Source organism: Lotus japonicus, chromosome 6 (assembly GCF_012489685.1).
Source record: "Lotus japonicus ecotype B-129 chromosome 6, LjGifu_v1.2".
In the NCBI taxonomy this organism is placed as follows: Eukaryota; Viridiplantae; Streptophyta; class Magnoliopsida; order Fabales; family Fabaceae; genus Lotus; species Lotus japonicus.
The window spans coordinates 19,383,475-19,408,727 of NC_080046.1; the positions used below are offsets into that span (position 1 = coordinate 19,383,475).

At 36.4% G+C, this 25,253-nt stretch overlaps 1 protein-coding gene and 1 pseudogene across 3 annotated transcripts; both read right to left on the reverse strand.

The window, feature by feature from the left end:
* Positions 1–1,042: 1,042 nt before the first annotated feature.
* LOC130722439 (probable glucan 1,3-beta-glucosidase A) lies at positions 1,043–6,941 on the reverse strand. 3 transcript variants are annotated; one of them, XM_057573160.1, is made up of 10 exons: positions 5,781–6,941; positions 5,562–5,677; positions 5,334–5,453; positions 4,272–4,457; positions 3,847–4,005; positions 3,229–3,398; positions 2,979–3,134; positions 1,959–2,311; positions 1,462–1,641; positions 1,043–1,385 (listed from the first exon to the last, which is right to left on the reverse strand). In XM_057573160.1, exons 1-10 carry the CDS (start codon positions 5,854–5,856, stop codon positions 1,231–1,233), a joined length of 1,671 nt encoding a protein of 556 aa, XP_057429143.1. In that variant the 5' UTR covers positions 5,857–6,941; the 3' UTR covers positions 1,043–1,230. The 3 variants fall into 3 exon arrangements, with proteins under 3 accessions (XP_057429143.1, XP_057429145.1, XP_057429144.1); XM_057573162.1 differs by having other exon boundaries at positions 5,776–6,941; XM_057573161.1 differs by having other exon boundaries at positions 1,046–1,369; positions 5,781–6,935.
* Positions 6,942–9,298: 2,357 nt separating this feature from the next.
* On the reverse strand, positions 9,299–21,214 carry LOC130725051 (uncharacterized; annotated as a pseudogene).
* Positions 21,215–25,253: the final 4,039 nt, after the last annotated feature.

Consider the following 25,253-nt stretch of genomic DNA (forward strand, 5'->3'; position numbering starts at 1 on the left):
ATTATTATTATTATTATTATTATTATTATTATTATTATTATTATTATTCAGAAACATCTGAATGATAAGTTTTAGTTGAAACAAAAAGTTCTTTTTTTCCATCTCAGAAAAATAACTTAAGTTGCATATATATTAAATCTTCTATTTAATTTAGATCTCTGCAAATCAATTGCAGAGTAAAATATATTTATTCTATAATGATGACCATTACCCCTAAATTGAGGGGATTTTATATTTTGAGAACGTCGTTGTAAGAACTAATAAAGAGCATCACTGATTCCTAATATTTCTATCCTCACATGTAATTTAAAAACAAATTCAAAACTCATCAATTTACGAGAATTAAACTTTGCGAGGGCCGGAGTCTAAGACTAAAAAAAACTACAATCGGTTATCTTTTTAAAATTCTTGTAGGGGTCGTGGCCCCTACCTGCCCCTCCCTAGATACACCCCTACGACCCTACCTCAAATATATCTCTCTATTCTTTATTATCTTCTTTTATTACACTGGGCATATCCAACTTATGAGTAAAATTAGAGCCTCTAATTTTTTTAACACCAAAAAACTAAAAACTCTAGTTTTACTCATAAGTTGTAGCCGGATAATAATTATTATTAATTTTGGCAAAAATTAACCAATAGGAATAATAATTTTTTTTTTGAAAGAAAGAACAATTATGAATAATAATTCAAACATAGATATTAGATTAAATAGGAATCGGCGCTAAAATTACAGAATTAAATAAATAAACCATTTATTTAATCTGGGGTTTGACCGTACCAGTATCTTGTCGTGTTCAGTTTCCGTTCTTCATAGCACTGTACCTCCCAACGTGTGAGTACCAGTTCGGTTGAGGGTGTTGCTATTTCCACCACCTCATTTACTAACCACATCACTCGAGAGGTTTTAAATTTCAAAAGTACCCTTAATATGGGGATTCCGGAATTAATTTCATGAATGATTTAATTTAATTCTGTGATATGCTTTTGAAAACAAAGTTCTGAAATATAATTTGATTCCATTTCTTGAACATCAGACCTTACATATTGATTTATGGAATGTAACTTTGGATATCAAGCTTATCACTCTTATTTGCATAAAATACCGCTCTGAAAATTGAGCCTTTTGCATGTTGAGAGTGCATACATATATATGAAGTGGTACTGGCACACACCCAACTTTATTGCATTCTATAATTTCCAACAATGTGAACAAAATAGCAAAGTATATTAAAAAAATATATATAGCTGCACCAAATATGCTTTCAGCCATTTAAGAAATTTCATAAAAAGGGAAGAAGAGAAAACCAGGTGAATGCTATTCCTAACAATCCTAAAGTGATAAAGTTCTGTTTGCTGGGTGAGTTGCCTGCAAAGATAAATAGCTGGCATCATTTTTTTTTAAATATCATAAATGTATATGCAATAGTGTGTGTGTTCCACCAAATCTGTATTGTTTACCTAATTGAAGATAGTTGTTCCTAATGTTCCATTCAAAATCCCAATGCACCCTGTCATTTTTTATAGTCCAATAACACCATCCAAAGGAAGCTTCATTGTAGACATCTAACTGCGCCCTTCCAAAGTCCTGATAATCTTTTTGTGATCCGCTTGTCACACTCCACTCATTCACCCACTCTCCTGAAATAAGCACAAGCTTTCAAGTTATATCAACCTTAAGATAAAAAGAAGACTTCACCAAATTATTTCATGCATGTCAGGAAAATGTTGGGTACACACCCAGAGTGAGAAAGGAAGTTAAGAGAGAGAAGTAATGAATGTGATATATAATGTGATGTGATAAAAAGAGATGGAGAAAAAATGTGGTGTATGTAGAGAGAAAAATAGGGTGTATGTGGGGGTGTCTGTATTGTTTGGGTGTCTAAAGTATCATAACTGGTTTAAAATTGTGAAGCATCCAATGCACTACAAACAAACATTAAGGGGAGTTGCCTTACCAATGTAAACGAGTGGACCATTTGAATTGTTCAAGGCCTGCAATTGACCTTCCCTGCTTTTGTATATGTACTGTATGTTATCCTCAGCGCTCTTATTAACAAAAAATGTGTCAAAGAGATTGTAGAAATGTAAATCCAAAACTAAGTTGTGAGATCCTATGTTGGCTTGATAAAGTTCCATAGGATCTGCATTGCCAATTCTCTGGCAGATTATCACATAAGCTGATGACGAGTGTTTCCGAACAATTTGGTAGCCCTGTTTATAGTATGAAATTAAAGTATCTAATGGAACTGCGGGAGCAGATGATTCATTCAAAAGCTCGATTCCCAGCAACGCAGGATGTCTTGCATATCTGCAAATGAGAATGTTTACTCAGTACTCAGTAGGTTCAAAACACAGATTCACATTGCTTTACCATAAAGCCAGAGAAGGGACTAAAATCTCGTATACGGAGACAGAGTCAAGCTGTTCCAATCTGCTAGAACCCATTTGGATGCAAACCAAAGAGAACTTACTGGAGCTTATCTAAAGCATTTTTAGTAGATAAGCTCCACTAAACTCCAACAAGTCTGTATCAAAATAGGCTCATAGCATCCAACAGAAAAGGCCATTGCCACTTCATAGTAGGAAGCAACTTTAGGAGAGAAAAAAATAACGACTATTCTTTCTTTGTGATGAAATTCATATCAGTACTAGTGTACTACCCTAGAAAGAAATGGGACAGTAAAAAATTATAAAAGGGGGAATTATTTTAAAGGAAGCAAAAGCTGAATGATGCCTTCTAATTTTGCATGAAAATCCTACTTGGACACCATTCATAAATCTAAATTCAGTGTTTGGGTGTTAAACAATAATCTTCTTACTGCAAAAGAGCTGAATTAAATATATTTAGAGGATGAAATTACGACAAGCATGATATTTTATCTCCAAAGCAATATTCCAGGGTGCATGGTCATGGAAGCTGTTTATTCCATAACAAGAACAATTTCTATATATATATTTGCAAACTTGAAACATACCTAGAAACCAAAAATTCAATAACATGTAATGACTCTGAAATGAAATCCGGAGAAGTCGGCCAGCCCGTAAATCCATCTCTGCTGGCACTATGTTCCATTCCATTTTGGGAACCAGGAGCAGCATGAAGGTCAATTATGCATTTTGTATCATATTCTCTGCAACATAATAATTAGGCATGTTGTCTAAAGGAAAAATGAAGTTTTAATCGTGTTCAAAACATTGAAGATAGTACGTAAAAGTAAAACCTACTGTGCCCATGAAAATGCATTATCTAGAGCTTCAAGACTTCCTCCAATAAATGGATCTGGAGGATCAGGGTCAAAAGCAATCCACCAACCAACTGGTATCCTCACAGTATTTATTCCATGTTTATTTAGAAATTTGAAATCCTCTATAGTGATAAAGCTATTTCTATGTCTCTGCAGTTACAAAAAGGTGAACAATAAACTGGGAACACAATCTGGTTATTTTGTATTCTGTTTGTGATGGTTTCCATTAGAAAATATGTTGCATAAACGAAATAGATAAGTTGGAAAAGTGATGTTATACAAAACTATGTGCACAACACTACAATTACTTTCAGTGACTGGAAAAAAAAATCTAATGTCAACACTAAATGTTTAAACACAGTTGGCCTCCACAAATTTGCAACAAGATAGTCTATTAGCAAGTTTGGATCAACTTTCTTTCCTCATAATCAATTATGGCACCCAGAAGCTACTCACATAACTTCTCCCCAAAATTGATTATGGCTTCAGAAACAATTGTAGGAGGTTTTCCAAACACGCACTCTGAATAAATTCTGTGAAAAAAATATCATGTTCAGCGAAGGCGTGATGTAGAGAATATTTACAACATATGGTTTACCTTAAGAACATCTTTTGCGGGATCATGCCCATATCCATTTGCTAGCTGGTAATCTCCACGTAAGTAATTTGCTACAATTATCATTTCAAAGGTGGCAGCATTGTTATCCCATCCTGGTGTGTCTGGATAGTCTGCTGTTAGCTGACCACCTGTGGTAGCCTATAAACAGTCGTCTTATCAATCATATGAATCTGTTAAAAGTTTAATGCCAATATGATATTATGCGGTAGAATAAATGGACATGCCATCTTAAAGAAAATGGTGGACAAATGACTTATATTTTACAGAAAGACTGAAATGGTGGATTCTTCATAAAAACATATCTCATGCGGTTTTACAATAAAAGAGTCCAGTAGAAGAACATCATCATATTTTACATGTAAACAAATGGCTTCCAGTGTAGCAGAAACAAGAAGGATGAATACCTGCAGATACGCCCCGTTTTTTGTCTTGATGTGAATCCTGCTTTTCTCATTGCGCTCAATTTCATATGTCTCTGATGTTGAAGCTGATTTTGCTGTCGCAGCGACAGTGCACCCTCCACCATCACATGTAAGAAATTGGCCACCAGAGGTACGGAATTGAAATTCTGATTCAGATACTCTCCATAACTACAACAGGAAAAAGGACAATTTCTGATTATAACTTGGACATTTCCTCACATGACTCTAGCAACTTAAATCATACAATTCCATCATCACGTTTGAAGTTCCAATAAGCTACTGGTTCTTACCATATTTATTCAGCTACACATGAAACTCTCACCCTCCCAAGTCCCAAGATATAATAGCATATGAGAGATGTTAATGAAAAAATACAGCTGGCCAAGAATTACAGCCAACTGCCAGTCTAGAATTACAGCCACTAGCATACAGTTTTCTTGTATTAGAACAGACCAGGACTAGAGAGCCTGAAAGCAACTCTTAAGTAAATCTAAAATAACGGCTGCTAGTCTGATTTCCTCCAAAACAACTATCACCAAAGAGTCGTGCCTTACTAGTATATCATCCTAAAATTCACTGAAAACGGGATAAAAGAGTAGAATGTAATACAACATATCACTTACTTTTTACTTATATTATTTCATAAAATTAATTTGTAAGACTAGAATTTCATCCTTTTGGTCTACTCTAATGCACTGAAACTATTATCTGCTGATAGACATGTACCAAGTAAGAAAAGAAAATGAAGTGTTTCACTGGATAAGGTAAAATTTATCTTCAATGACAATGATTTGTTAGTTGTTTGAATCAGAAGAAGCATCTCTTAGGTGTTGTTTATATATTAGTTAAAGGTTTTTTAGGAAAGTATATAAAAAAAGAAATAATGAGGAGCTAATACTTAAAGATAGTTAAATATAGTAATTAGGATAGAATAATTCTGGAACAAAATTATTACAAGTAGATATCAAGTGTTGTTTTCAGCAACTGGACTGATTTCAAATTAAATCAAATCAGAAAAACATTGATTTACAATTGCCATCTTACCCTGAAGGTTTCCCATGAAGATGGGGCATCCCTGTCAACTGTCACATTCATTCCTCCACCATTCTCTGCAGATACATACCTCTCCAACGTCACCGACTTCAACTGCACCTCCGTCCCATCCTACATTTTTAAAAGTCAACAATTGAATCAGCCAGATAAGTCACTGAAACCCCAAAAGGATCCACTATTTCAAAGAAAAATTGAGGAAACAAAATTGTAGTGGCTCACAAGCATGTCTCCATTGGCAATGCCATCAAACAGTGAAGGCTTAATCCAACCTTCAATAACAAGCCAGCCTCCTAAGTTCACTCCTCTCACTTTAGAACCCCCATGTAACCCCTCCACTTGAACAAAAAAGCAAGTAAGACATTGAGTTCATAACATTGTCTGAAAAGAAAAAATAACTGATAAGGTGTGAAGCATTGAAGTTAGTGAAATTTACCTTACCTGAATATACTACAGAAATGATGAGACAACAACAAAATAAGAATGTGCACGTCCATTTGGTAAAAGCAATTCCCATCAAGAGTTAGAGCTTCAAAAGCACTCAAAGCCAAAGTTGCACTTGGAGTGAAACGGTGCAATTCCTTCCTTATCACCCAGTTAAGACCAAATTCAACTTTGTGAACAAACATGAGAAGAAGGTAATTTGAATTTTGGGATTGCTTCCACTCTCAATTTCTCAATTAATGAGGGAAAAGAGAAAATAATGTTAATAATAATGAAAAAAAGAATGTATGAGTTATATGTTGAAAAGAGAAGCCAGTGGAATACGGATGGAAGAAAAGAACAAGTTTGAGAATAAACATGAGAAGGGTTTTGGGATTGCTTCTCTCAGTTCCTCAATTGATGGAGGGAAGACAGAAATATAATAATAACAGACAATGATAAAAGAATACTTCTGTTATGTTGAAAAGAGAAACCAAGTGAAATAAGGATGGAAGAAAAGAACAACTTTGTAGAGAGGGAAAGGGTAGGGACATGCAGTTTGTAAACTGAAATAGAAAACTTTGCTAGTCGGGTCCATGGCAAAACAATGCGGTGTAGAAGAGCTCAAGAACATGAGAAACGACAAAATACTCAACTACTCAACATTGCTTGAGTATTATTTTTTTTTGAGAGCAAAAAGAAAAAGAGATTATTCAATAATAAATAAAAGATGATACAACCCAACAAGATAGGAAAAAGAAAACACCACCAAGCCAAACAAGAAACACCAAAACACCAACCTAACAAAAAAAAAAAAAAACACCCTCCCTAACACCTAGAAGGACAATTCTCCTTAATAACAGCGGCCAACCCCCGAACAGCATCTTCATCACTACCAGGGAAAGACATGCCTACAGATTTAGCAAGACACCAAGCCTTCATTGCTTGAGTATTATACATCAATCCTCTCTTATATATATATTAAAATCATGGATTATTTAGTCCACCATATAGAACATTTTTTTTATAAGACATGATATGAGTGTGCTTGAATATAAATTAACCACCACCACCACTGCCGCAACTACGGCCGCCAACACCATCGTCGCCACCGTCACCACCACCACCGTCGCCGCCTCAACCACCACGCTCCACCACTTCCACCATTGTTGATATCGTCATCGTTATCGCCACTACTACCACCACCGCCGCCGCCACAACCACCACCGCCGCCACCATTCTCCACTACCGTCGCCGCCACCTCATCCACCACTGCTGCCACCGTCGCCACCACCGTTGCCGCCACCACCACCACGCTTCACCACTGTCACCATCATTGATACTGTCATCAATATCGCCACTACCACCACCGCCGCCAGTGATAAATCCAGAAAGTTTAAGTCGTGGGGGAAATATACACATATAAATTTATAGTGCTGAAATCATAATATATTACTATTAAACATCTCAATAAACATCATATTTGTTCTCTACGATTTTTCATATTTTGAAAACATTGCACAATTTTTTCATTCCCCACACTATCAAATATTTCCCTCTCTATATAAGTAACTAAGAAATCATATCTCCCATGCGATTTCGCATCTGATTCTTGATAATATGCATTGTAGAAAAAGCTCTTTCAACTGGTAGTATTAAAGCCAACTCCAAAAGCAAATATACCAATGGATAAACAAAATGCTTCTTGGTCTCCACAAGTTTTGCAGTAAGATCACTAATTCCCCCCCCCCCCATCTGAAAATGCACTGTCAGAGCATATATCAATGAAATAATTTTGAAGTTGGCTATCAAGTGTCAAAAGCTCAATAGGAGAAAAGTCTAAAAGGATAGAATTGAGTCAAACGAATCAACTTTTCCTTATCAAATGCAACAAATGAATCTCTTGGACTCAAGCAAGCTACACAAAGAAGCAACTCAGTATTCGCTTCTGTAAAACGGTTATTCAACTTCTGAATTTGTCAATCGATCACTTGATTAAACAATTCAACTTGAAAATGATGTAAATTAGAAATCTTCTCCATTTTGCACCTTGATCTTCCTTGCTTTTGAAAGATATCCATCATATTAAGAATGACAACATTATGCTTTTCACAAAATACTGAAACTTCATTGAGCAAAGAATGTCAACCATTATCTCTCATAACTTGCAACAGTGGCGGACCTTGGTAAAAAATATTAGGGGAGCTAAAATAAAATTTGATACATAAATTAAAATATTTTAATCATCAAAACACATATATTTATATAGATGTATATAGAGTCTTAAATAAAAAATGTGTGCATTAAAAAAATTTAAAGAATAGTAAGGATTAAGTTGAAAAAATAGTTTTAGCGGCCAGTATCGAAAAAGTTAAAAAAAAAGTAAAGAAATAAATACATATACAGAAAGGTACAGAAAACAACTCACAAAGTATACACTATTCAAAGAGGCACATAAAACAAAGTTTAGAAATTAAACGTAACGTAATATGCTCGCAAAACGAAAAACACGTAATATTAATGAAAAACGAGAATTGTGGGTTTGGCGGGTTCGAACCTTGTCTCTCGTGGAGATAGGAAAAGTGTGCTACCACTAAGCCGCCAAACTCTATCTTATATATTGTGTACATTATTATTAATATAATATTACAATGACCAAAAAATTTATATAAACCTTATTATTTAAGCCTTTTCTAAATTTTTTGGGGGAGCTACAACTCCTCCCTGTCTCCACTAAGGTCCGCCACTGACTTGCAACCTATGCTTTGATATTGTAACCAATTTCATAGCATTTACAATATCTTGATTACATCTTTGTAATGCTTGAGATAACTCATTAGTAATCCCCAAAATATGTTGCATCAAGTGCAAGACAAAAAAAAAAATTCAAAAGATTGCATAGAAACAACAAAAAAATCTTAGGTGGGTGATAACATGAAATTCTTGGCCTTAAACCAGGATTATTAGGAAGTTGTTCTGAATCAAATTTCAAAAATCTTTTTTTTTGTGGATGGACCCGAAGTTTTTTTAAGAGCTTGAGATTGAAGAGAAGATAATTGCTCCGAATCCGATGTTGGTTTTCTTTTGTAAAAATTTTCCATTGATAGAGCCTAGAGTTAAAACCAACATAAGTAGAAATCACACTTGTCCTAAAGCTATAAATCTTAAATAAAATGGCGCAACCACTTTTCCTCAACCATTTGTCTAGTATATAAAAATAGAGCAAGAAAATGGCACAACGACTTTTCCTCAACCAATTGTTCAATTGTTCTGACACAAATATTAATCAAATCAACCAACACATTGTTTATGCATCTAATAGATACAATGGCAAAATCAGAAAATTTGGAAAGTCTAGACAAATTTTAAAACCGCAAATCCACACGCCACAATATATAAATAGTTATAAACTGAAATAAAAAATACTCGTCATTTTACCAACAAAAGTATAGCTAATTTGGGTTCCATTTAATTTACAAGTGACATGTCCAAGAAGACAATACAAGATATAAAAAATGGAATGTACCAATAGTGTGCTAAGTAAAACCACGAGGCAAATGCCCTCTCCGAGTCTTCTTTGTGGTAAATGTTCGAATAATATCAAGATCACTAAGTGACTTGAATATCACCCGCTCGGTGTAACATATCATCAAGTCATTGAACCGCTCATTGTTGATCGTGTTGCGCAATTTAGACTTGATAATCTTCATTGCTGAAAAAGCTCTTTCAACAGATGTTGTCAACACCGGCAATATCAAAGTCAACTCAATAAGTTTGTAGACCAATGAAAATAGCAAATGTTTCTCAGTTTGAACCATCTTCATAGCCAAACTTGCAACATTATCACAAGTAGAAAATGAAGCATGTCTTTTCACTCGAAGTATATAAGTGGCAAGTTGCTTCTTTATTGTTCCACGGTCATCATAAAAAAAGTCTGCATGATAAATATCAGTAAGATGAGCAAGCTTATCAACATTAAACTTGGAAAGAGAGTTATTGGGGTCAAGACATGAGAAGAAATCAAGCACAATGTTAGTTCTTTCACTAAAGGGTGATCCATCTCCACACAAATTTTATCAATAGAAACATAAAAAATCTCTACACGATTGATAAGAGCAATTTTTACGTATATTTCAATATCATTTTAGGCACTTATTTGACTTGTATGCTTGCATTGTTGATCATTTTACCCCTAAAGTAGTTTATTTAGAAAATATTTAGTTTTAGCATAAAAATAGTATAAATATTATGTTTTTAATGGTTAATGTCTTATTTTGATGTAGGTATGGATTTCATGAAAAATCATAAAAGAAAACCTACTTTTGAAGTAAGGTTTTCGTTCAAGCGGAATATAACTCGCTCGAGCAAGTAAGGCGGCCCAAAATCCTTCAAAGTTAAGAAAGGTACTCACTCGAGCAACCTAAATCTCGCTCAAGCAAAATTAAGACGACCATAACTCTATAAATGGGCAGAACCTTCATTTTTTCGTCATCTCTCCCATTCTCTTTGAATTTCTCCCACTTTTGTCACCAAAACAGAGGTAGGGAGTTGGGCTTCATTGAGGAGAGGTCCATGGGTCTAGGATTGACGAATTGAAGCTCCGGAGCGTGGAGGCGACCACTGTAACACCCCGATTTCGGTGGTGCCACTTTAGTGACTTTAAATCAATAGTGCGGAAAATGCGTAAATATTTTTTTCGTGGTTTTCTTTTCAAATAGAAGACTTAACATAATGAAGACTCAACCCAAAGATAATAAACATAAAGTAATTGGAGATAGTGCCCGCAGGCGAATAAGTATATCCCATGGTCAGAGCCATGAGTTTTGTGAATATAGTTTTCAAGAAGATAAGTCAGCCCTAAACGGGAAAGGACAATCAGAGCTGTGAAAACAATCCCCCCATATAATACACTCCTAACATCGACCCTCATCTGATCATGCATGAAGTCCGGTCCACGTCGAAGGCTCAGTTGTAGTCATTGTGCTCAGGATCCTCCCCGAACGACAAACCATCTTGAATCAGCTGTTGGACGTCTGGCAGCAGGCCGACCGCCCAAACACAACCATACACACAAAGCCAAGGCGCTAGGGTCAACTCACAGAATATAATAGATAATACAAGCAACATGTGATGAATAAAGGGGTATATATATATATAGGTTGTATATAGACATATAAGTTCTGTATCGTCTACCCTAAGGTATATACATAACATGTTATCAGATTTCTAATAACAATTCAATATTCAATATCTCAACAGTTCAATAAATTATATCTCGAAAACTCGATAAGCAATATATCAACGAATATAGTTAAGTGCATGGTGTGTCAATGCAACGTCAATTTCAACGGTTCCAGAAGAAGTAGGCTGGGCACGATCGAGTCGGTCCTAACACTGGCATTGTGTCGACCATAACCCTCGGGTGTCACTTACAACCTTGACATAGCCGGATCAGTCCTAACCCTGCGGGTCGACTTTTCCCTCCGCTATGCCTGACAATCAACAGGTCGATCCTAACCTTACGGTCGATCATATCCCCCGTCGATGCCCGAATTACCCGAAGGTATAAACTGTACCCGAAGGTATAAACTGTACCCGAAGGCATAAACTGTACCCGAAGGTATAAACTGTACCCGAAGGCATAAAATGTACCCGAAGGCATAAACTGTACCCGAAGGTATAAATTATACCCGAAGGCATAAACTGTACCCGAAGGTATAAACTGTACCCGAAGGCATAAACTGTACCCGAAGGCATAAACTGTACCCGAAGGTATAAACATTATCTCATGATGATCTCCAAATCATCCGACTCATCTCTATCCGATGGTCAACACTGCTCAACGAGCAAAGAGCATCAACATACTCGGAAACTACCCGTTTCCCGGCTTATCTCTCAGATAGCCCAACAACACAACTGCTCCCAGAGCACAAGAGTATCAACATACTCAAAACCTCTCAATATCTCAACACTTGGATCCGACGACACTTCTCGTTTTCCAAAAACTAAGATTTGACTCCTAAGCTTTCCTTCGAGATTATTATCATTATTAAAAGGTTTAAAGGTTGTTTAATGTCTTATGAGTTTTCCTTACAAAATAGTTTCCACTTTTGTCTTATCGCAAATCTTATAAGTTCTCGGGATCTCCTAATCCCAAATGACTCCAGAGAATGTCTCGATCCATGAAAAACCATAACAAGGCCCGAATCTCATTCGTCCTATCAAACTTTCTCAAAAACTCTCATAAAAATTCGGCATGACTTGCCCGCTATTCTCACTCCTCAGTACCACAGATATATGTGAAATGGCATAGTTAAATCAACACAGTCAACAACATGTCACATATATCAACACATCCTAGAATAACCACGTAGCACTTAGCATATAAAGCAAATATCACACATCCTAGATTAACCATTTAGCACGTACCATGTAATTCAATCTCAAAAACAGTTAGTAGATGAATCATCTACATTGTCAGCCGAAGCCTCAGAAAACCTTTTCCAATCAAACACAAACAAGTGCATAAACAGTAAATCAAGTCGAATTCGTCGACACCTAAAGCATTAGCTAGTAAGGTAAGTTGCCCTAACCTCGAACTCGTCCAGTGTGTTCAAGCAAGGCTCCTTCACAATCCTCTTTTCCTGCTCCAAGTGTTCCTCCAAACGAATCTTGAGGTCTATGCGTAGCAACGAACTATGGAACGATCAGGCAAGAATCGGCGAAAAACTCTTCTCCTCCTTCTCCTCTTGTGGCCGCGGGTTTGGGTGGGTGTGTTAGTGAGTTTTTTTGTTTCAAGCTTCAACATATATATAGGGAATGAAATGGAAGATATTTATCAAGGATCGGATAAGTATGAATAGATATTTATCAAAGATTGGATAAGGATGAATAGATATTTTGAGAAGATATTTTGTGAAGATATTTTTGAAAAGATATTTTGTAAACCGGTACAGATTTGTTTAGATATCGGAGGATTTAGCTCATAGAGTTAAGATAAAAATATGAGAGTGATTACGATTCTTTCCTACTGATTCCATCGTATTTTAGACACGATATTCTCCCCGCCGAATCTTCTAATTCTTCAAAGAAATATCGGTATGATTTTTGGTTTTCAAGGCATGTGTTTAATGCTATATATAGAGGTTGGAAAAACGCGGAAAACGAAAGTTTCGCGATTCTGATTTTTCCGGCTTCATTCTCCGTGAATTCTAAGATAGGTTTTGGCAACATAAATCCAAAACTCAAAAGAGGTTTCCTAGTATTTTAGGTGACGAATGCAAAGTCGGTGTAAAACTATTTTACCCGATAAGTTACTTTTTGCATCGAATGTCGGAATAGAAAACTTCCTTCTGAAGAAAGATTGAAATCATCAAGAGAAATGGGTGTACGCGTGTGGAATCTTCATTTGAAGCTCCGAATAGAAAAAGTCTTCATCGTCGGTTGATTCTAGGGTTTTGAAATACCAGGGTTTCAGTTTCGGCAAACTTCCGATGATTGGAATCGGACGTTCGTAGATTCTAGGGTTTCGCCTCGAAACGATGGTGATATATGGAAAAAGAGAAGTTCTAACATTTCTCTGAAGATTTTTGGAATAAATTCCTACAGTGTTCCAAGGGTGGAACATAGTTTGATTTCCTAAGGTTCTTGTCCTAGGTTTTAAAACGAATATTAGTCGTGCTATAACTTAAATCGACTTCGATACAATCCTTTGACTTTTCCTGAACTTTCTCCTTCATAAATTTATTTCATTTGGTAAACTCTAGTTCAGGTTTCCCTTCACGATACATCAACCCTAATCGTAAATGGAAATCTCTTCCACTTATTCTAAGCTTAAAAACTTGGGTCTTACAACCACCGAAGGACTATGACAACCTCTCGGAGGCCATGGAAAGCTTGGGAAAGCTTCTATCATTGTGGATCCTTCACCGTTCTTCTTGGTTTCATCTCTTCTTCCTTATCCCTTGTACATGTTGTTTCTATTTTTGTATTTAGATTGTTGAACCTTGACTCTTTGATTTGTTGTAAACTCATTCATTGATGTATATGAAAATTTTTCATGCATGGTGTTTCTTTCTATGCTTCATGATTCTAACCAATCAATTGATAGTCAAATGAGCTTCACTAATTTGTAAATAGATCGAGAGGTTGATATGAGTTTGTGAATGCTTAGATAAATGAAAGTAGAGAGCATATGTCTTAGGTCACAACACCGTGTTAAAGTCTTCAAGTATCGATTGATTCACGCTAGATTTCTAAGGACTAGCATGAGATCGGGAGATAATTGCGGGTCTGGTTCAAGAGAGAAAAGACTCACTGAACCAATTGTCTTAAGGTGAGAATATCTTAGGTAAGAGCAATAGTGGATTTTCACATGACAGGTGGGGTGCTGAGTTCTAATAGGAGTTTCCGGAGTGACAACAGAGATTCGCAAGCCTAGGGTACCTTGTCTTAGGATAGATTGGTTATTGGGAATGTCTTTGAGAAAGAAATTGAGTTGTAGTGTTCCTTTTGGTTTTCAAAATGGTAAGGGATTACGTCTAGGAATTCCAACTGATAGATTCACCTAGACTAGGGATAGTTAGGTGAATAGCTCTAGGCATTATAAATGAGATGAACCATTACAAAAGTGATTGAGTGGAAACAATTAGAGGATTAGGTGAAAATGCAATCTGAATGCGTGTTCTTCTTTGTTACCACCGTAAACTTTCTTTTCTTTTACTGCTTTCGTTTATATTCAAAAACCATAAAAACAATTTTATCAAACACCTTTCTATCCGCTCAAATCAATATTTAACTAGTGGAGTCGATGTTCACACAATCCCTGAGGACGATAAACTCGTATCTGTTTTGCTATGATTGAATCATAAAGGTTTAGCTAAAAGCAGTTCAAACAATGAGGAAAAAACCTTTATCAACGGTAATGGTGAAGATTAGTGATAGTCTTCGCTTCTACCCTTAAACGACCCCGAAATGGTATTTCTTCATCCATATTTGGCACCGGAATACCTTTATCGCCACAAAATTCTTGGACATCACCAAATAAATTATCCCAACCACTCTCTCTCAATGTCTTCAACGAGCTTTGACAACATCAACTAATTTCATTGCAAGCATAATATTAAGATCTTTTTGTTGCAAGATTATTGAAAGCTCGTGTGTGATACCAAACAACTTCTACATAAGCTTCAAAATAAAAGCAAATTTAAAGCTCTCCATTTTTCCTATCAAACATGCTGCTTGAGATGGTCCACGTCTGTTGGTAAATCCGCAAGTGTACGAATCCACCCGGTTTTAAATATCGAACCACAGGGATTGTGAGTGAATAGATTCGGTTCAAGCTTTGAGTCTGAAGGTTTGTTTTATTGAGGCAAACATAAGACGAAGTAGTAATAAGGAAAAAGAAAATATAAATTCAGAAATGAAACAGAGAATGAAAAGAAAGAGTGATTTACTTTGGGTTCTTGCTCAACTAATCAATTCAAGCACATCATTCTAAGCACATGTTCTCATGAATCTCTCCTTGATGTTATAGCCTAGTTACTCACTTATTGATTCCTCACATAAGCAATTCTCCCATACTAAAAGCTAAGCCCAATTCCTTGTGTACTTAGTCATTTATATGAGGTTTTAAATCATGCAAATTCAGGCCAACAAACCCCAACCCTTCCTCTATTCCTAGTAGCAAGCAAAGAAGGGGTAATCCCACAACAAGTCCCTAATCCATAACAAACTTCCGTTCTATTATAGATAAGCATAAAGCTAGCACATGTTCTAACTTGAAACATAAAGCATGGATATGGGATTCAAGGAAAGAAAAAGAACATGTGGGAAAGAACTTAAGATTATAACTTAAAAGGAAAAGTCTTACAAGAAAACCAAAGTAAAAGAAGAGAGATTAGCCAACTAAAAACCTGAATTACAAGCTTAGAAGCCCTCTCACACTCTCCTAGATGCTCCTCTACCTCTGAGTTTATGTAAAAATGAAAGTAGTATCAAAGATTCCCAAAGAAAATGACTAAAATCCTATTTATAGGCAAAATTCATGAGGTTGGGCTGTTCCGGGCGCTCAGGCGCCAATTCAGAGCGCCTGAGCGCCAATTCCATCCTGAAAATGAGCCCCTGGAAGGTAATTGGCGCCTAGGCGCCAATTAAGCACGCCTAGGCGCTCTGACTCGCTGGAAAACCTTTTGATCTTCATTTTAACTCCTCTTTAAGCCTCTTTAAACCTCCCTTCAATTCTCCAAACCTCTAGACACTCCATCTTCAGCTGTTACAACCTGAAAACTTGATGACAAAGCTAGGAAAATATCTAGAAATTCAGAGGTTAGTTTTGCACAAAGGCTCCAAAACAAGTGGAAATTGCCTATGACTCTTAAACTCTAATCAAATGCAACTAAAGCCCTTATAAAACTACAAAATTACTAAATTAATGCAAATGCACAAATAAAAGTAAAAATGCATGAGAATGCATGAAACACTACATGAGACATAAGAAAAAGACTCAAAACTAACAAAGAAAAACCCTAAAAACATCATATAAACCCGGGTCATCAACGTCCATCTTCATCAACCACACTAAGCATTGTTAACACAGAAGACCACATTAGATCCAAACGAATCAAGGTAATATGATGTGAACCCCATCTAGTATCCACGGGTCTAGCGAGACTAGATGATTGGTGCAAGCCCCTTCCTATAGATATGTCACCATTCTCAAGACGATTCAAAATATTTTGGTGTTGTAACTCCCTCAATACATCACTTCTCTTACAAGATGCACTTTTTGTGGTCACAACCAAGGAGATGCACTCAAATAAATCATGAATAGATAAGCAACTACTAGCAACAGACACAACCGACAATTGAAAATGGTGAGCATAGCAATGAACATACAAAGCATAAGGGTTTTCATTTAGAATCTTTATTTGCAAACCATTAAATTCACCTCTCATATTTGAAGCTTCATCATATCCTTGCCCTCGTATCCTTCAAATAGATAAGTTGTTACGATCAAGAATAGCATAAAGAACATCCTTTAGTTTCTCGGATGTAGTATCTTTGACATGATGTAGAGCAAGAAATCGTTCCACAATCTCCCCTTTGTCGTTTAAAAACCTAAAAAAATACAACAACGTTATTTGGCGACATGGAGAACAATAGGTATTAAAAAATACTACTACTAACCTCAACATCACCTCCATTTGCTCTTTGACGATTATATCACATGACTCATCAATAAGCACGAAGAATTTTCTATCACCAAGATCTAGCATAATCTTAGTGGTAACTTCACGCGCACAATACATTGAAAGCTCCTTTTGAATGTTACCAGAAGTAATTCTACATTTTTTTTCACCACAGTCATAAGCGTCTCACACTTGGTCATTTTTAGATTTTACCCAATCTAACAGAAAAGATGAGGATTCATCATGGCCACGGAAAGAAATGCCTTGTGCCATGAGATATCTTGAACAATCTAAAGAACAAGTCAAACAGATCTTATACAATTCTTTTGATTCCTTGGTTCCTCTAGCAAAGCTACTTGTTACACTTTGTCTTTGGTTCTTGTAATCATTATAACACTCGACACATAAGTTGTGGCTACTACCATGACTACCAACATGATCTTTCAAGCCTTGACATGCATGTTTCCAATCTTTATAGCTGTTTTTGGTGAAGGCTTCATAACCAAAGTGTTCAGCCCTACCGGGTTACTTAAAGAGAAAGCAATAGAAACAATAAATTGCATCATTGAATTCACTGTATTCTAACCATGGGTACTTACTATACCATGATTAAGAAAATGCTCTTGAAGCATTTCCAAATTCAGTACGAGGAAATTTTGCCAAATTTGGTTGCATTGGACCCTTCAATATATATGACATTTTCACATCGTCTTGAATATTCGGAGCATGCTCATTAATTTGTTTCCTACAACCTAGATCACACACAATCTCATTTGGATTAAACTCAATGGTAACATTAGGCGGTGGTTCTAATTCAGCTTCCGGTTGCACAACATTCTCAATGCTTTCTCTAGCAACCAAAAACTTCCTCATCTTTAAAATTTAATGATCTAAAAAAGCAACAAAAAAAAGCACAATTAGAAATTAGTATCAAATTCAAAAAGCACTAAAAGCCAACACTAATGGGCTATAATGCTATTGCCTATTGCTATCCACATGCTTGTTTTAATTTCCAAAGTTAATATTCAATTAACATAACTTAAAATTAAAAAAAAAATTTGGAAAAAAAATGGAGCCACTAAGCTTTGACCAGAGCACGACAATGTACATATCACATGGGCCTTCCCATATAAAAAATAATCCATTTCATACCACATGGGCCTTCCAAAATAATTTCCTTTTAATAATTGGGACCAAACTTCCATACTTCACCCCACAAGGGTAAATAAATTTAAAGGAAAATTTTACAATAATAAATATGGGATGGATCAATTTAACTTAGAATCAACAAGTTTCCACATTTTGTACATTGAAGGAAAACACTCGACTAAAATCTGCTAGTTTGACAGATGATATCTTTAAATCCCAAAACTGCAACACAACTCACTTTTGGAAATTTGGAGCAACTGCACTAATGACTAGAGAAGCAACAAAGAAAAGCATAATTAGATATTAGAATCAAATTAAAAAACACTAAAAGCCAACACTAATAAACAAATACAATGAGATCAATATTGCACACATGCTTTTAATGGGGAAAGGACCACCTCCACCCACCTACAATAAATAGTAATTAAAAGTAGTCACATTCCAATTTCTATAGTCAATAGCCACATTTCAATTCATGAATTCAAGTCTCAAGCCTCTCACCCATAAAGAGCTATCTCCATTCCAATAATCCAATCTTACGAATTTCTTATATGGCCAATTTCTAGCCAAATTTTCCCATCTTACACAATTTCTTATAGGGTTAAAAACTATAACCGTCCCGGAACTTTGAGCGAGTTTTGAAAACCGTCCCTCGCCGGAAAATTACCTGAAAACCATCCTCAAACTTTCAAAAACAAATTGGACCCGTCCCTCCGGCAACCATAGCTCCGGCAAGCCGCTTATATGGCATTCCACGTCAATTAATGAGCCTATGTGTAATTGTTTTTATTATTTAAATTAAAAAAATCCTAATTTTTTTATTTAACACAATTACCCTAAATTAAGCCCCCTAAATCTCCAAATTAACCCTAAACCCCCTTTGATTCCCTAAATCTCTAATTAACTAAAACAACAATCAAACCCACCACCCCCAACCTCACCAACCCAGAAACCCATACCCACCACCACCACACCCACCCACCACGGCACAAACCCACCACCCTCAACCTTCATGCTTGTGTCATTGTATACTTAGTGTATTGTGTATGTAATGCTTATGAAATATGAAATTATGTTTATTAAAGCATAACAGGTAGTGGTGTATTTGCAAAAGGAAAAAGGAAATTCTCATCAAGTAATTAACCCTCAATCTAGTACTGCAGCTAAAAGTCCATCCAAACCTGATCGAGGCAGAGAATGAATCATGGGTTGAGATGCAGGAACATCAAGAGGAAGGGGCATTAAAAGTGCAATAAATTTTTGATAAAGATAAAATTCCAAGATTTAAAATCAAAGTTATGAGCGTCAGTACTGTCGAAGAGGAAGGGGCAGAAGACATTGTATCAAGCAATGCACCCAACACCCCCAACATCACCAACCCAGAAACCCATATCCACCACCAGAGAAGAAACCGACCACCCTTACTCCCACCACCCTCACCCCCATCGAACAACCCCCACCACCCAAAAACTCAAACCCAAACCCACAGATCTGTCAAGAAAACCAGAAAAAAAAAGAAGAAGAAGAAGAAGAAACTCACACAGCAACAACAACATGCAAATGGAAAATCAAGTTTAATCGTTTAGATCTGACCGTTTGGGAAGGGATTTAGGGTTCGATTTGTTTGGGAAGGGCTTTAAGGTTTGATTCAGGAAGATGAAATGGGATTTAGGGTTTTTTATGGAAGGGAATGAAAAGGGGGTGAGGAGAGCAGCAAGAAGAAGAAGAAGAAGAAGAAGAAGAAGAAGAAGAAGAAGAAGAAGAAGAAGAAGAAGAAGAAGAAGTGGTGTGGTGGTACGGTGGTGGTTGGGAAAAAGAGAGATTAGGATGGTGGTGAGGAAGAAGGAAAAAGAAGGAAGAGAGAGAGAGAGAGCTGAGGAAGAAATCATAAAAAAAGATTTAATTTTTAATTTTGAAATTTTAATTTTTTAAATGAATAGGAAATGAGTAGTTTTAAATAGGAATTTTTTAATTAGAATAATTTCTAATTAATTTTTTTTAATTTTAAATAATAAAAAATTACACATAGGCTCATTAACTGACGTGGAATGCCACATAAGCTGCTTGCCGGAGCTATGGTGGCCGGAGGGACGGGTCCAATTTGTTTTTGAAAGTCTGAGGATGGTTTTCAGATAATTTTCCAGTGAGGGACGGTTTTCAAAACTCGCTCAAAGTACAAGGACGGTTATAGTTTTTAACCCTTTCTTATATGGTTAATTTCTAGCCACATTTTCCCAATTCACTTCTCACTCTTCTCATTCCCAATTTCCCATTTTATACAATTTTCCCAATTCACTTCTCAGTTCTCACTTTTCCCATTCCCTAACTTCCTTTCCCAATTCCCATCTTCTCGAGCTGCTCAGCTCCCTCTTTGTCACTCACTCTCTGTCTCTTACTCTCTCTCACTCTTTCAACACATGCATCCACTCTCTCTCTCTCAGTCTCACTCGGTCACTCCTTCACTCTCTTAGTCTCTCTTTCTCTCATCTCAAGCCTCACTCACTATCTGTCTCTCACTCTCTCAGTCTCGCTCTCAATTCTCACCGCATGCAGCCAACAACTTCTTGTTTTCTCAATCTCACTCAGTCACTCGCTCCCTATTCACTATCCCTATTCCCCATCATCGTCGGTCGCTCCCCCTCTTCCCTCGCCCAAAGAGACACACACAACCCTCTTCACTCACCCACATCGACACACCCAACCCTCTTCACTCACCATCACTGCCTCACCCACTGCTTCATCATCACTCACAGGCCACACCGTCGCGGCGCCGCTCACTCAATCACTAACCCTCACCCACAAGCGTCGCCACAAGACGAAATTTATGGATATTAGGGACAACATTTATGGAGATTACAATACCTCAGAGAGTCAGAGAGAAAGAGACTTGCGAGGTGGAGACAATTGATCAAGCCAGATGAGGTTTCCATTCGATCAATTTCAAGCCAGAGCCTAGAGGTAAAGTCGTGAAGGGAGCAATCGAGTGGAACTGATCAAGCATTCAAGCCAAATTAGGGTTCCGTTATTTTCTTATTTTCCCCTTGCTTTTTCCGAAATTTGAGTAGGAAATTTTATTTTATGAAATAGTCCCTCAATTTTGCCCTTACCTTTAAATTTTGACTTTTTTTTTTTTACCCAAAAGATAACTTGGTCCAAAGAAAAAAAAATTCCCCAAAGCCTGGGCATGAGCCCAAGCTCGCCGGGCGGTGAATCTGCCCCAGAATAGATAGATAGTAACCACTAACCAGTCATCCAGCCCCAAAAACAAAGTCGTACGACACTAAAGGATGCAAATTAATATAACGATTAAATTCAACCCTACTAATGAGCAAAGACATTAAGGGATAAAGAAATAAAGAAATACCTTAAGGGATTGGAAATTTAAAATACTTACCAACAAAAATCAAATCCAACTCAACTTCTCAAGCTTTCAACACACTGCACACACAACCACAAGTTTTGTGGAAGAGCTTCTTGGAGAAGAAAAGGATTGCTCAAGGGAATGGAACACTAAAAAGTAAAGGTGAGATTATTTCGATTATATAATTTGTATGTGCTACTTATTTCATTCTATTATCGAATAGGCAATTGATGTTGCTCTAGTCTAAGTAGAAAAGAAACAAAAAGTTGCAACAAAGTTAGATCATAGTTTGACTAATTTAAGCTTTTAGTGGCATCAGAGGTAATATTGTGTAGCTATGGGGCATTTATTTTTTCTTGGGGGGAAACAAAATATAATATTAATAAAATAGTATAGTATTGATGACCCAAGATTTAAGGTTATTTTTATTGTTTATTTGCATGTAGTTTAGTATAGTTTTTAGGATATTTCAATCATTTTAGGACACTTTAGACTTATTTCATGCATTTTAATGTTTTAATTTGATTTTAGTATTTTACTAAATTTGTTGTAAAAAAAAACTATTTTTCTAAATTTTATTTTATTTTAGAGATATTATTAGGATTTATTTACTTTAATTTAGGATTAGATAAATATATTTTAAGTTTTTATCTTATTTTTATCTTCTATTTATTTTATTTTATTTTATTGTTATTTAAGGATAAGATTTGAGAAGAGAGATAATCAGAAAAGAAAAAAAAGGAAAATGGACTGCAGTGGAATAGTTATTCCGTGTGTCGCGCTCCAATTGCTTACTGTGCGCCCTCGCCTGCTATTGCGCCACGTAGCTGTCTCTTTGGTCCAGCGTCTAGACTTGTGACGGTGTACTGTGAAACGATGCACCTGACTGCACCAGATCATCTGTTTTGTTGAGAGCTGAGAGTGTCAATGTTCATTCCTAACATGCTTTCACATGCTTGATTCTGTTTTGAAATACATATCGGTTAACTCTTTGTGATGCTTATTCCGTGAAGAGACTAGTAAGAATCTTTGTTGGCTTACATAGTTTGGATTATCAATGCTCCCTTAGTTGCCCAAGTTGAGCCTAAATGAATATTTTCTTGGTCATAAGTTTTGATAAATCTGAATTTGATGAGTGATCTATGTTTGGATTGAGCAGAAAAGAAAAAGAAAAAGAAAAGGAATGGAACTTTCTTCTTAGTTTGTGCTGGAAATTGTCAACCAAAAAGACATGTGTCTTTGACAAAAGAAAGAAAAAATTAAATGTGCTGAAAACAAGAAAAAAAATTACAAAAAAAAGAGAAACAAGAAGTCCCTGTGATTTGTAAGGTTTGGTCAGGTCTTAAAGTTTGATAAAGATCACTCACTAGTCTGTAATAAGCCCTTTGTATTTCCCCTTTGTTCTATATCCTACCTTGCATTGCACCTTAGCCAAAGTTACATCCTGGTGAAGACTTTATCATGTGCTTGTCATTGCTTAAGTTAACCTTGATTTGATGATTACTAGAATTGATGCATTGTGTTTGAATATTAGAGCACCAAAGTGGTGAGGTGAGTGCTTACATGGTAAGGAACTGTGGAGGACTCTTGTATTCTAATTCTTGCTGATTTTTACTCTCCTTTCATCTTTAGCATGTTTACAACTGACCTTTCTCTGTTTTGAGATGTGTTTGTGTTAAAAAGGTTAAGCAGATGAAGGGATGATTTGTTCTGTACTTGAGGACAAACAACCTTGCGTTTACGCTTGAGAAAAGTTGTCGTTGAGTATAGTGGTGTGATGACCCGAGGTTTATTCTATGTTTGTCGAGTCCTTCTTGTCCTTTTTGAGTCCTTTATTGAGTTTTAAGTCAAGTTGAGTCCCTTTTTAATTCATAATTGCATCTGCATTAGTTTAGTTGTCTTTAGTCTATTTATTTGGTCTTTTTATTAGTTTTAGTTAGAGAATAAATTTTATGATCAGTTTTAAGCTGAAGTCTTTTGAATTCATGAGTGTTGATTGCATATTGGGAGTTTTGTTTGCTGAATTGAATGAAGGGATAATGAATTATCATCTTTAATGAGATGTTCACATGAGTTACATTGTTGTTTTGATGAATTCTTGATGTTCTTTTCAGGTTTGAATAGGTTTTTTATGGCAATTTATGATGGTTGAAGGCCAAGTAATAACCAAGATGATAGATGAAGAGGGAGTTACAAAATTGGAGAAGAATATGATGAGCCACGCATGTGCGCCGGCTATGCCACGCACATGTGTGGTGGGCTGACCTGGGCGCTTCATTTTAACAGATAAATCACGCATGTGCGTGGACGAGGCCACGCACATGCGTGGTGCGCCGCTAGAAACTCTATCAATAAGGTTTTTGTTATTTATTTTAGGTATCTTGTACTTTTCTGAACAAAACTTAGAGTTTTAGTTTCTTGGAGCTTGTGGGAGTCTTCTTGGCACTCTTATTTCAGGATTTTGTTCTTTTGATTTGCATTATGAATTCTCTAGCCATGCTTGGCTAGTTTCTCTTTGTACTTTGGGTGAAGTGAACCTTAGTTCTGATTATGGTTAGAACTTTTGCGTTTCTTATATGAATAAAGTTTCATTTCCATGTATCTTTTCCCTGATTCAATATTCTCTTGAGTGCACACAAGTGTTTTGCTTTCTTCTTGCACAACGGTAGTTGGTGAGGATTAAGGGACTTGGGATTAGATTGATTTGTTTGATATCACTTAGGTATAAGGGTAGAAACATATTGTGTTGGCCTGAACTTATAAACTTCATTCTTCAATTGAATTGACTAGGCACTAAGACATTAGGTTTAACAAATGAAATTGAATGACTTACTTGATTAAGGTATTAACAAGTAGAGGTAGAGGCTATAACATCATGATAAGGATCATATAATAACTTGAATTTGAGAAACATAATTGGACTAAGTGGATCTTTGCCTAGGGTACTTCTTTTCTGAATTATAATTCTAGCTTTTCATTACAAGTGTTTTTGCACACAACCAAACTTCAAACATATATTTCTTTTTCTTTTTACAATTCTAAACATTAAGTTCCTTGAGCAAGTTGATAAGCTACTATCTCTGTGGTTTGATATCTTTGTATTACTTCGATCATTCCGTACACTTGCGGAATTGCTATCAGCCACCATCGCCGCTACTACCACTATTATCACCGTCGCCACCACCACCAACACCATCGTCGCCGCAATAACCACCACGCTCCACCACTGCCAGCAATGTTGATATCGCCATCGTTATCGCCACTTCTACCACTGCGCTGCCGCCACAACCACCACTGTCGCCACCATTCTCCAATACCGCCGCCGCCACCTCCACTACCACTGCTGACACAGTTTTCGCCTCCGCCGCCGTTGCCGCCCCCACCACCACGCTCCACCACTGCCACCATCGTTGATACAACCATCGTTATTGCCACTATCACCACCATTACCATCCTCCACCACTGCCACCATCGCCGCTACTGCCACTATTATCACCACTGTCGCCGCCGCCACCACCATGCATTCCAATACCGCCACCACCACTGTCGCCACCAAATTATACAATATCAAACGTTGTATAGTATTAAAATTTTATCAGACCTTATTCTATCAAGCCTAATACAATCATGTCTTATACTATCAGGCCTTATATTATATAGCATACCAAACAAGCCCTTATATTTTCTTTTTATTTATGATTCATTCCCATTTCACTTTCTATTCCATCTCATTTTCAATCTTTTTCTTTATATCTTTCTCTGCGTTACCTATCATATCATATAACTTATTAC

Coding starts and splice junctions, on each gene's coding strand:
- LOC130722439 (XM_057573160.1), bottom strand. CDS start 5,856: ATGGGAATTGCTTTTACCAAATGGACGTGCACATTCTTATTTTGTTGT. Junction 4,006..4,271: donor AAAACGGGGCGTATCTGCAG/GTATTCATCCTT, acceptor GACTGTTTATAG/GCTACCACAGGTGGTCAGCT. Junction 3,399..3,846: donor CCGCAAAAGATGTTCTTAAG/GTAAACCATATG, acceptor TTGTAACTGCAG/AGACATAGAAATAGCTTTAT.